General features: G+C 41.7%; 1 protein-coding gene across 1 annotated transcript in view; it reads right to left on the bottom strand.

The window, feature by feature from the left end:
• Positions 1-13,592, bottom strand: part of LOC124596347 (neutral ceramidase-like) — a 250,713-nt gene that overhangs the window by 188,902 nt on the left and 48,219 nt on the right. Inside the window, exon 2 of the mRNA XM_047135449.1 lies at positions 9,637-9,783. Within this exon, the coding sequence (XP_046991405.1) occupies positions 9,637-9,783 (147 nt within the window). The remainder of the gene's footprint in view (positions 1-9,636; positions 9,784-13,592) is intronic.

The raw sequence follows: 13,592 nt of genomic DNA, 5'->3' as shown, positions 1-13,592 counted from the left end.
AATTTTGCTTTCAAAAATTCAGTCTTGATCACACCACGTACGCTTCAAGAACATAGGTGACCGGATTCGGTCATATCCCATGACCATCATCAGACCTGTAAATTAATTTAGAAAGTAATAGAAACCTTACTAGACTGACAATAAAATACGACAAAATGCTTATAAGGATAAAATACAATAAGACTTGTTATACCCATGGCAATATTCGAAGATGGTAGGTGGAGCACTCCTCTCAGCTACTGTGATGTCAACTGGCGCCAGCAAGTTGTAACATCCACGAGATAAATTTTAGCTACATTGCGACGAGAGGAAATTATGCCTCTAACAATTATAAACATTATCTATTCAACATATCAAAAAACAGTGAAAGCGATGATAAATATTAATTCTTTATGTAATATTTTATGATGTAATTGGACATATCGATGTGTATTATACAAAGACAATGATAATTGTAAATTCCTTTTATGATCTGCGTTGGTCTTCCTTTGTTTTTACCTTTTGTTGGTTGGCTTTTGTAGGTTGCGGACGCGTATCAAACTGAGGTCTGTTAAGAAATTGTAATTATTTGTTAATTATTACTTGAGAATAGAGTTCATTATTATTTTAAATAGGAGTGAATAATTATTTGTAACGTGAATTCCTCTCTCAGTAAGCATTATCTGTGTTAATTATTTCTTTCCGCTGCAAGGAGCGCAGCCATTGATGATAGCGATTTGTATCGGGTTTTTGCCTGTGATTTCCTTAGAAAAATAATCAGATGTTTGCTTGATGAAGTCTAAATAGCGAACAATACGAAAGTAAAGTTTAATAAGCATTTCAAGTACTTATCCTATTTGCTCTAACAATAGAAAGTCTCTATCAATTGTCTGCCGCCAATTAACTCAGCGGCAAATTCAAATTACGCAACTCTGCAGACATAAATGCCGAACGTAATACAAATGTGTAAAAATAAATGTGCGCCGGTGGTCCCGAACTCATTTTAATGAAAATAATTCGAATCAGATTGGTTCTTTAAAAACAGTGCTCATAGCACGATCGTTATAACAACTTTTCTAGCAGATGTATGGAGCTGAAATTAACTACGCACGAGTTGCGAAGAATATTGTTTCAGGTAACATACGTCAGTGTTGTGCGTGGCTGATATTCGGTGGTTTTAATGATCATTTTGCTGAAGATAACTGCTTCCATCACAATCAATAGTTGTACAGAAGCTGTTGTATGAACTGTGATTTAGCGACACTTACACAACTTACAGACAACACTTTAACACAACGTTAACTTGGAGTTCTTTAGAAACTTGACCAAATCTTTAGCCGGGAGAAAAATTATTTAGTAATTACTCATTGCAATAAAATAAGATTATCATTTTCATTTACAAATTAGTTAAATACCAAACCACTGAATAACACAGCGAGCGCCACAAAGTGACGGGCATACGCTTAAAGACGAAGATGTTCCGCCTGCCTCTTCTCCCTCTACCTCACGTCAACCAATGAGTGTGAAACGGGTTCACATAATCGTCGAAATGTAAAACAACAAAGTCCAATAATAAGATAAAAATAGTTATGTATTAAATTATCTCTTTACAACCATGGAACTACTTAAATATTGTATAAAATATCAATTAAAAGCTTTAAAAATAACTGTACAGACGATGTTTACTCCGTGTGCACTCTATGGACTAAGGTGGTACTACCACAATGGTTTCAAAGTCAACGATGTTGTGGAGGTTCAAAATGTTCAAATGGCTCTGAGCACTATGGGACTCAACATCTTAGGTCATAAGTCCCCTAGAACTTAGAACTACGTAAACCTAACTAACCTAAGGACATCACACACACCCATGCCCGAGGCACGATTCGAACATGCTACCGTAGCAGCCCCGCGGTTCCGGACTGCAGCGCCAGAACCGCACGGCCACCGCGGCCGGCTGTTGTGGAGGTCTTTGGCATTGTGGCATCATATCGATATGTGAGTTGTGACCTGACTGCAAGTATACACCTATGCTAGATTCAGTCTGTCTGTCTTATATTAACATTATTTTGCACCAGAGATATGTGTAATAATGGAATGATCAGCTGCATAGTGGTATGATATTACATATATTTTTGTAAAAAGATGTCATAAAACTGATTTATTAAAAATGGAGTTATATTTCGTAATATTTCTAGTTGCAAGTTCAAGATTGTGATATAAATATTTATATACTGTTATAAGGTACATTTCTGCATGGATAGAAATGGGTCCTATGATTTTCTGAAGAAAGAGTACATACGTGTTCATAGAATTTCGTCAAAGAGATCATAAAAACGTTTTTCAAGAAAATCCAACTGTTCATTGAGAAGCACTGACGGTTCATCTCTATAATGGGCATATATCTCGATCTCCTCCAAAATATTTAATAATAAGCCTTTATTAGCGTAATGAAGGACTTGCAAATTCTGTTGTACTGTCCCTTCGGCATGCTTACTAAAAGTTATGTGATGGCTGAAGACTGATTTTGTTCGTTCGGTTCCTGATATATGTTCTTTGTATCGTGTAGTAAAGCTCTGGCCTGTTTGGCCAATGTATTTTTTTCTACAATCACCACATTGGATCTTGTAAAACCCCTGATCTAAGAAATCTACCGTTATCATTACCTACAGTATGTCTTAATTTATTTTGCAAAGTATTGTTAGTTTCAAATGCTATTGTTATTTCAAAGTTATTAAATAAATTACTGATCCTATCTGATATGTTACCCATGTACGTCATTTTTGTGTATTTATGAGCTTCTATTAGTGGTGCACTTCGTGATTGTAGAATTTTATTAAACATAATGTCAACTTGACGTGTATCAAAAGAATTGGTCTTCGCAATCTGTTTTAGAATAGTTGTTTCTTTTTTAATCTCATTTTCTTCAAGGGTTAATTTTAGCATCCAGTGGATCATTGACTTAAAAATGACCTAGCATTGATAATAACATCAGTAGTTGTAGGTTTTCAGTATATGGCAAAGCTATGTTTGCCTTCGTTATTGGATATAACGAGATCAAGGTAGTTAATACGTTTTTGATTTTCATGTTCAACTGTAAATTGTAGTTTTGGATGGACAGAGTCCAATTTTGTAGTAAACCTACTGATTCATCTTTTGGACCGTTATAAAGTATTAAAGTATCATCTGTGTACCGTAAATAATACAGAATTTTGTTTGCAATGTCTGGCTAGTTAAAAAAAATGTAGTGCTGTGCCAGCTAAAGAATTACCTATCGCTAAGCCATCTTTTTGATAGTAGATTTTAGTATTGAAGGAGAAATAATTGCAATTAAGGGTACATTCAAGTAATTCTATAAATTCAATTATTTCGTCGTTAGTCATAACCTTATGTTGTAATAAATTATCTATAATTATATTGATTATCTCACTCATAGGTATATTTGTGTATAGATTTTTTAATGTCCAATGAGGCAAAATTAGCATTAGCCGGAATCTCTATATTATGGATTTGTCGAGCTAGTTCATAGCTATTTTTTATGGTAAACTTATCTTCATATACGTAAAATGCTTTCAAGATTTTATTAAGTTTCATATTCAATTTATATGATGGACAACTATGGGTCGTATCGAATTCTCTTCTTTGTGCAACTTGATCTGGGACCTTAATTTTGGTAGTTGGGGATTCATTATCTTTATAGAATTTTTTTCCCCGGAGGTCAATAGATGGTTAATGTTATCCACTAATTTTTTAATCTTCATCTTGAACTTAGGGATGGGATCTTTAGTTATTTGCGAGATTTCATTTTCGCTAAAGAACGAAAGTGTTTTAGAAATATAATCTTCTTCTTTAATAATGACAACAAATGTATTCCCTTTATCGGCTTACACCACAATAGCATTTGCAACAAGCGATTTATTGTTATTATTTCTAAGTATTTTATTTTCGGTTTCTCCTCGTAATTTATTCTTCTCTTTGATAACAGATCTTTGGTTTTTAGGGCTAGCTTGCATGCGTCAGATTTATTTATCTTTGATATTTTACTCGTAGCTATGACATCAGCAATTATATGCTTAACATTAGTATTATTTAATGGCGGTATTAAATTATATTTCAGGCCTTTGTCTAAAAGAGACATTTCGGTTGTCGTAAACTGTATGTCTGTAAGATTTATTGTCCTTTGAAAAAATTGATGCACATCGTTCATTCTTTCTGAAGGCTGATTTTGTTGTTGGCTCATGAGAGAGTCAATTTTTCTTTGGTGTCCCTTAACAATTTTTTTACGTAAACAATCGATATTCTCGTCAGTGCTCCACAAAAACGTGGAAAAAAATTAAAGGCGACAGTTCATTACTTAACAACAAATATAAATTGTACATTTCGACATTTAAAAGACCTTTCTCCTTAAAAGCTCCTCTAATTTCGGGCCAGTTGACATCACAGCAGCTGAGAAGAGTGCTCCACCTACCATCTTCGAAGGTTGCCATGGGTATAACAAGTCTTATTATATTTTATCCTCATAAGCATTTTGTCATATTTATTGTCAATCTAGTAAGGTTTCTATTACTTTCTAAATTAAATTACAGGTCTGATGATGGTCATGTGATATGACCGAAACCGGTCACCTATGTTCTTGAAGCATATGTGGTGTGATAAAGACTGAATTTTTGAAAGTAAAATTTTTAATTAAAGTGCTGCCTGACAGTTGGCACATAAGGGTCTACCGGACGTCTAGTTCGATGGATAGTCACAGTTTCCTTTACAGTCTGAGAGGTGGAGGTTAACAAGCAGGTCTTCAGTTCGACACTTTCCTCTTTATCATATCCCTTCGTAAACCTCCGAACACCTATAGCAGAGAAGACAGGTTGCATGACTTCCAGATCTCCGCCTGTTCAAGATCTGTATCTGTTTTTCTTATGACGAAAGAAAGAAAGAAGGAAAGTAAGCTCCTATATTTTTGGACTTTAATACTTCACTTTTGACCAAGAAATTGGCCTTGTCTGGCGTTTTCAATTCGGTCGTCGCTTTGTTTTTTTCAGCAAAAGAGATTTTCATTATAGCATTCTTGAGGTTTGGTAAGAAAAAATGCAAGGGTTGCCCTACAGCCGTAGGGCAGGGTGCAGACGGCCTCTTTCTTTATCCAGAATTGCCATATAAACAACGTACGGCCCACAATCAGTACGTTTGCGCAAGTTTCTAGACTGCTGAGCAGCTACAGATCCCACGGCTGGAGTGTTGATAAGGTTTTGTTTCTTGACAGCGGAACCAGAAGTTTCTGTTAGAGGGGGATCAGCTACATTTGAAACATCAGAAGCAAGTGAGGCATGTTACCTTTTGCAGTGAAAGTTTTTGAATTCCTGAAGTGAAGAACAGCCCTACTCTCTCGCTTATTTTTCACATTGGATAAGCTGGAGAAATCCTATTCTGAAGACTCCATTTTCTCTTATTCTGCAAGGATTTGAGATTCACCTCAAACGACGGCTAACGAGTAACTGATAGCGTCCATCGTGTTGTCCAGTGTAGATACTGGACGAGCTGTAAAGGGAACTGCATCTTCATGTAGCCATTGGGCAGCTGGCTGTTCTCGATATTGTCCAGCGGGGCCTTCGAAATCGTCATCTGCTTCAGAAAACACTAAAAATGGCAGGGTTTGACGTCACCTATAGGAATGTCAGATGCTAAAGTTTTTGGCGTACAACCCTACGAAGCGTAAAACCAGTACTCAGATTCTATAAGGAAAGCTCCGCAGTCAGACGCAAGACGTTGGTTCGTTGGATATCGTGTGAGGAATGGGATAGTTGAGTTTCTCATGGGGATGCTCTCTAAACCTGTTGTGATATGTGGTGAGAAACTTTCCTGTCACAAGAAAATTTATTGTATTCGATCTGAGAACACGTTCAAAAATTCCGCGGCATACCGATGTTAAGGATAAGGGTCAGCTGTTTGTGAGAGATTGTTCTTTTACTCTTCTTACACACTTTTTCCAGTCGCTTGGCACTTAACTCTGGGCGAGTGGTTCGCGAAAACTGAAGCTGAGTAACCCACAGTACTCTCTGCAAAACCGAAGGGGATTACGTCTCGACAATGCGATTTATTTTTTCTGTTCTTTCAGTTGCTTCTCAACGTCAGGGATGCCTATTGCTACACTCCTGGAAATGGAAAAAAGAACACATTGACACCGGTGTGTCAGACCCACCATACTTGCTCAGGACACTGCGAGAGGGCTGTACAAGCAATGATCACACGCACGGCACAGCGGACACACCAGGAACCGCGGTGTTGGCCGTCGAATGGCGCTAGCTGCGCAACATTTGTGCACCGCCGCCGTCAGTGTCAGCCAGTTTGCCGTGGCATACGGAGCTCCATCGCACTCTTTAACACTGGTAGCATGCCGCCACAGCGTGGACGTGAACCGTATGTGCAGTTGACGGACTTTGAGCGAGGGCGTATAGTGGGCATGCGGGAGGCCGGGTGGACGTACCGCCGAATTGCTCAACACGTGGGGCGTGAGGTCTCCACAATACATCGATGTTTTCGCCAGTGATCGGCGGAAGGTGCACGTGCCCGTCGACCTGGGACCGGACCGCAGCGACGCACGGATGCACGCCAAGACCGTAGGATCCTACGCAGTGCCGTAGGGGACCGCACCGCCACTTCCCAGCAAATTAGGGACACTGTTGCTCCTGGGGTATCGGCGAGGACCATTCGCAACCGTCTCCATGAAGCTGGGCTACGGTCCCGCACACCGTTAGGCCGTCTTCCGCTCACGCCCCAACATCATGCAGCCCGCCTCCAGTGGTGTCGCGACAGGCGTGAATGGAGGGACAAATGGAGACGTGTCGTCTTCAGCGACGAGAGTCGCTTCTGCCTTGGTGCCAATGATGGTCGTATGCGTGTTTGGCGCCGTGCAGGTGAGCGCCACAATCAGGACTGCATACGACCGAGGCACACAGGACCAACACCCGGCATCATGGTGTGGGGAGCGATCTCCTACACTGGCCGTACACCACTGGTGATCGTCGAGGGGACACTGAATAGTGCACGGTACATCCAAACCGTCATCGAACCCATAGTTCTACCATTCCTAGACCGGCAAGGGAACTTGCTGTTCCAACTGGACAATGCACGTCCGCATGTATCCCGTGCCACCCAACGTGCTCTAGAAGGTGTAAGTCAACTACCCTGGCCAGCAAGATCTCCGGATCTGTCCCCCATTGAGCATGTTTGGGACTTGATGAAGCGTCGTCTCACGCGGTCTGCACGTCCAGCACGAACGCTGGTCCAACTGAGGCGCCAGGTGGAAATGGCATGGCAAGCCGTTCCACAGGACTACATCCAGCATCTCTACGATTGTCTCCATGGGAGAATATCAGCCTGCATTGCTGCGAAAGGTGGATATACACTGTACTAGTGCCGACATTGTGCATGCTCTGTTGCCTGTGTCTATGTGCCTGTGGTTCTGTCAGTGTGATCATGTGATGTATCTGACCCCAGGAATGTGTCAATAAAGTTTCCCCTTCCTGGGACAATGAATTCACAGTGTTCTTATTTCAATTTCCAGGAGTGTATGTCCTCTTTACGGGAGTTTGTGGGGCGGTCAAGCGATGATTGTCCGTACAATCCCACTGTGTGAATGATCTCTTAAACGTGAAATTTAAAACTTTAGCTTCCGATTTCCTTTCTTCTGTTGCCGCAGCAGCCTGGTCGACGAGTGACGTGGTAGAGGCGTCTGACCCACTTAGTGATTTTAGGTACGAGCAAAACTTTTTCGGATTCCCGGCAATATTCTTTGCTGAGGTATGACAACTGAAGTTCTATGCTTTGCGCATTGGTCTTAATACTAACTTTCGCCAGTCAATATCTGCGTGTTCTTCTTTGAACCAGAATTGCAAAAATATCTACTCCCTCAGAGTTTTCATAATAATTAAACCAGGTTGGGTCCTTTCCATCCTTATTCCTCTTACTTGGCACATACGTCTCCAGAGCGTTGTTTACAGTCACGTAAAACATCGCCCATAATTCCTCTATGTGCGTATATCAGAACTAAATGATATCCATTCACTGTCGAAGAAGGATGCTAAAAAGTGCTTGTTTGCTCTTTCCAGCAGAAATGCTCTCCTAGACTTCTTCATGGGTTTATTAACTTTAGTAACCATCGAAGTCATGAAGACATCATTGTCACTAATCCCTGTCCCTGTACTGAAACGGTCTATAAGGTCAGGTCTGCATGTAGCTAAAAGGTTTAAAATATTTCCATTGTGTATGGGTTGTTGAAATACCTGCTCACGACAGTGTTCTCAAAACGTGTTTAGAACTTTTTGCCTGGACTGTCTGTCTGTACGACCTGAAACGAATCCCAGTTTATACTCTGTAAGTTAAAGTAGCCTCGAACTAATAGTGGATGATGGAGGTATTAACGTGTAACTTTCTTTATATGATTCTGCAACTTACACGGCGGAATCGGATGACCAGTAAAAACAACCGTTGATTCAAGTGAGTTCACCTACGCCAGCTACTAATGTCTAGGTAACTTCACAGTTAGACACATTTTCACACTGGCCGGCCGCAGTGGCAGAGCGGTTCTAGGCGCTTCAGTCTGGAAGCGCGCGACCGCTACGGTCACCTCGGGCATGGATGTGTGTGATGTCCTTAGGTTAGTTAGGTTTAAGTAGTTTTAAGTTCTAGGGGGCTGATGACCTCAAATGTTAAGTCCCATAGTGCTCAGAGCCATTTCCTGAACATTTTCACACTCAATAGAAACAATATTTTTGTCGACTGCAATGAATGCTCCCCCTCGACAGACATCTGGCCTAAAATGGTGTTCCTGGTATTTCTCCCATATCTCGTTAAATATTTCGGAGCCTTTTACGTCACTGACTGTATACACGGACAATGCACGCTGAGGCAATGGTTTATGGACAACAATATTCCCAGAATCGACTGGCCTGCACAGTGTCGTGACCTAAATGCAGTGGAACGCCTTTGCTATGGGTTGGAGCTTTGACTTCGCTACAAACCCTAGCATCCAACAACAGTACCTTCTCTTGAAGAAGAATGAGCTACCATTTCTTCACAGACATTCAGGCACCTCACTGGAAGCGTCCCCAGCAGAGTTCAAGCCATCGTACAGGGAAGTACAGACACGACTCATTTCTTCTTTTTCCTGCCCTTACACAGAGTCTTTATGGATTGAGCGTGAATTTGGCAGTGTTAGTGGTATAGTGGGCCCGGGTGCCCTCCCTATCACCTCCCCAGGAAATTGTATATCCCATCTACGTGCATCTAGTGTTATCCCATACGGAAGTGTGAGAACGCTTTGTAAACGCTTGCGATTCGGGTTACTGAGGTCGGGCGTATGTATCACCTAGGTACTCACCTAATCAGAAGTGGGAAACGAACTGAAAACCATATCCACGGACGCTGGCACACTAGTCCTTGTCGTTAAACCGCCATGCGGAGTCGATGTGAAGATATCGCGCTCGTCGAATGCTGACAGCGGCGTGCTACCGGGCGCTATTTCCAGGCTTGTTGGACGCAATCCATAATAATTTCCATTACTAATATGTCGATACGTTTGATCAAATAGCGTTCCTCATGGATGGCCTCAGTATTTTTCAGGCCGTTGAGGAAAGTGTTGCAGCGGTAACGGGATTTACTCACGTCTCTGCGGAGTCCGTTGCCGATCATAGCGGCGTCGACGCTGGTGAAGACCAGCTTGCTGCCGTTGTCGTCCTGGAAGACGTAGGCTCTGGAGAACTGGCGGAGGTGCAGACCGGTGCCCCACTGACCCAGCTTCGCGTAGCCCATCTGAAATAAAAGCTATCAGCTTCATAGCTAAAAACACAACAAGCCACCAAAAAAATCTGATATAAAAATTTAAAAAAAGTAGCATGCTGTATTCGTGAACAGGGGAAGTGTCTGTGTCGATGGAATAAGTATTTGACATCCTGCCGCAAACTGCATGTCTACCACAGTGAAATACGGATATTTACAAAAATGTATACGTAAAATAAAAGAAAGTTTTGTGTAACGAAACTGAGTACATTGTGCGCCATCATGCTGAGTATTATGCACTGAGGCCACAAAACTCATGGGGTACCTCCTACTATGGTGTCGCATCTCCTTCTGCACCGCGTAGTGCAGCAATTCGACGTGGCATGGCCTCAACAAGTTGGAAGTTCCCTGCAGAAATATTGATCCCTGTTGTCTCTATAATCATCCATAACTGCAAAAGTGTTGCCGGTACAGAATTTTGTTGGCAAAGTGACTTCTCGATTACGTCCCATAAAGTTCAGTGGGATTAATGTCGGACTATATGAGTAACCAAATCATTCGCTCGAATGGTCCAGTTGGGTCTGCGCCACACTCGATCACTACTATGAGCTTGTATCAGCTGAAATCGGGACTGATCTGATAAGGCCACGGTTTTCTAGTCGTCTGGGATCCTAGAGATGTTGTCACGAGCCCAGGAGAGGTGCTGCAGGCAATGTCATGTCGTGCTGTTAGCAAAGGCACTCCCGTCGATCGTCTGCTGCCACAGCCCATTAACGCCAGATTTCGCTGTATTGTTCTAATGGATAAGTTCGTATTACGTCCCATATTGTTTTCTGCAGTTATTTCATGCAGTGTTACTTATCTGTTAGCACTGACAACTCTAGCCAAACGCCATTGCTTTCGGTCATTAAGCGCGAAATGCATGAAATTTGATATTCTCGACACACTTTTGATATTGTGGATCTCGGAACATTATATTCCCTAACGATTCCTGAAATTGAATGTCCCATGCGTCTAGCTCCAACTATCGTTCTGCATTCAAAGTCTGTTACGTCCCATCGTACCGCCATAATCACGTCGGAAACTTTTTCATGTGAACCATCTGAGTACAAATGACAGCTCCACCAATGCACTGCCATTTTATACCTTGTATACACAACACAGCTGCCATCTGTATATGAGGATATCACTTTCCCATTACTTTTCTCACCTCAGTGTACTTTACTCGCTGACCAAATCTGTGCACTCGGAGAAGAAGCGGGTCGAGAAGCTGAATTTCGACGGACATGTTAGCGTCTGTCTATCGACACTAGTACACGTCTGAACAAAATTTGCATTGCCAGCTGATTTAGAATTTCCAACAAACTTAGGCTTTTTGAATGCCACCCATCCGTGCCTTTCACCACCTCTCAGTAAGTCGTGAAAGTGACTATCAGTAATAATCTTCTTTACTTGCGGACTCATGAACACACCTTGTTTCACTTTCGCATAACCAAACTATAAAAGCTTGTTGCATTTGTACAGAAAAGTACCTGCCTACTATTTGCCTAGTACTTTTACGAGATTCTTGATGAGTTCCAGCTTCATATGAAGCAGTGGCATGACAAATTCACCACGCTCAACCGACGAAGTTCTAAATACAGCTTCATTTTCTGACTACGTGATATCTTTCATCGGCCCTTTATTCGTTACGCAGAAATGCTTTCTAGCTCTGCTGTCCAACTTGGAGATAAAACAAGAGTATATGCCTTTCCACGAGCATTGTGATCACTTTCAAACGATCAATTATATGCTAGTTGCACTACGACAGCGTGCGTTTTCAAGACGCGGTGACACGTCTTCATGCGTCTCTTTCATGTAGCAGAAAAATCGTCCGATATTGACGCATTGTTGTTGTTGTTGTGGTCTTCGGTCCAGAGACTGGTTTGATGCAGCTCTCTATGCTACTCTATCCTGTGCAAGTTTCTTCATCTCCCAGTACCTACTGCAACCTACATCCTTCTCAATCTGTTTAGTGTATTCATCTCTTGGTCTCCCTCTACAATTTTTACGCTCCACGCTTCTCTCCAATACTAAACTGGTGATCCCTTGATGTCTCAGAATATGCCCTACTAACCGATCCTTTCTTCTAGTCAAGTTGTACCACAAACTCCTCTTCTTTCCAATTCTATTCAATACCTCCTCATTAGTTATGTGATCTACCCATCTAATCTTCAGCATTCTTCTGTAACACCACATATCGAAAGCTTCTGATCTCTTCTTGTCTAAACTATTTATCGTCCACGTTTCACTTCCATACAAGGCTACACTCCTTACAAATACTTTCAGAAACGACTTCCAGACACTTAAATCTATACTGGACGTTAACAAATTTCTCTTCTTCAGAAACGCTTTCGTTGCCACTGCCAGTCTACATTTTATATCCTCATTACTTCTACCATCATCAGTTATTTTGCTCCCCAAATAGCAAAACTAACTTACTACTTTAAGCGTTTTCATAACGTTATACTGCTGTTTCCATATTTTTCTGATATAAATCTATGAAAAGTCACCATGTTACAACGCTATATTCATTCCAGAGAATTCAGTACAAATAAGACTCTAGTTGATGACAGTTAAATATTTCTATGTATACAAAAATTGTATGAAAATTGTGGTTTCACTGCGGTTCCAACAATGCTAATTTATGTCTCTGCATTAAAATAATGATAACGGTTACCCAATATCCGACAAACCCCGACGTGACAAAACAAAACGGATTTGAAATCGGCACAAAAATTAAAAGTAATATGAGGTACAACATCTCATGGAATGTATCCGGATATCCCTAGTAATCCAGAATTTATCACGTAGTGACTGGAGAGGCGGATCCGCCAGCATAAACGACTGCGGGGAGTATTGTGTTGTTAACAGAGAAGCAGTAAAGGCTGAATGCGCCGGTCGGAACGGTTGAATACCTTCGCACGTGGACAAGTCATTCGATGTCAAGTGTGCTACAAATCCATCAGAGGCATTTCAGCCCTTCCAAAGCTGCCCAAATCGACTGTTGGTGACGAGACTCTGAAGTGAAAACGCGAAGGAATAAACGCAGCTAAACCAAGACCAGAAGGAACTAGTGAGCTGACGGACAGGAACCTCCGAACATTGCCGGCTGCGGTGGCCGTGCGGTTCTAGGCGCTCCAGTCCGGAGCCGCGCTGCTGCTACGGTCGCAGGTTCGAATCCTGCCTCGGGCATGGGTGTGTGTGATGTCCTTAGGTTAGTTAGGTATAAGTAGTTCTAAGTTCTAGGGGACTAATGACCATAGCAGTTGAGTCCCATAGTGCTCAGAGCCATTTGAGCCTCCGAACATTCCAGAAGGTGATTGTAACAAATTGCATGAAATCTGCGAAAAGGATCACTCTTATGTTCCAAAATTCCACTATCATTCCATCTAGCACAATGACTGTGTTAGAGAGCCCAAAAACCACCTGTTTCTGTAGTCAGTGGTGAGCGATGATTGAGGAGATGTAAAGAGAAACGCTACTGGATACTAGATGACTGAAGACAAATGTTTTGGAGTGATGAATCACGGTTTATATGGTGGCAATCCGATAGCACTGTATTGGTCTGGCGAATACCTGGAGAACGTTACTGGCAATCATGTGTCATGCCATCTGTGAATTACTGAGGATGTGGTGTTACGGTATGGCGGTGTATTTTGTGGTTAGGTAGCGGTCCATATATTGCGCTTAAGAAAACACTGAATGCTGAAGGATGTGATTATTTGTATGAGCATGGCTCACGGGGGTCCTACACGATATTAGGCATGTGTAACAGTTTCTTCGGCTTTTCAGTGTATATA

Source organism: Schistocerca americana, chromosome 2 (genome assembly GCF_021461395.2).
Source record: "Schistocerca americana isolate TAMUIC-IGC-003095 chromosome 2, iqSchAmer2.1, whole genome shotgun sequence".
NCBI classification, from domain to species: Eukaryota; Metazoa; Arthropoda; class Insecta; order Orthoptera; family Acrididae; genus Schistocerca; species Schistocerca americana.
Note: the sequence above shows the minus strand (reverse complement) of the source record. Positions and strands in the feature narration are given on the sequence as shown.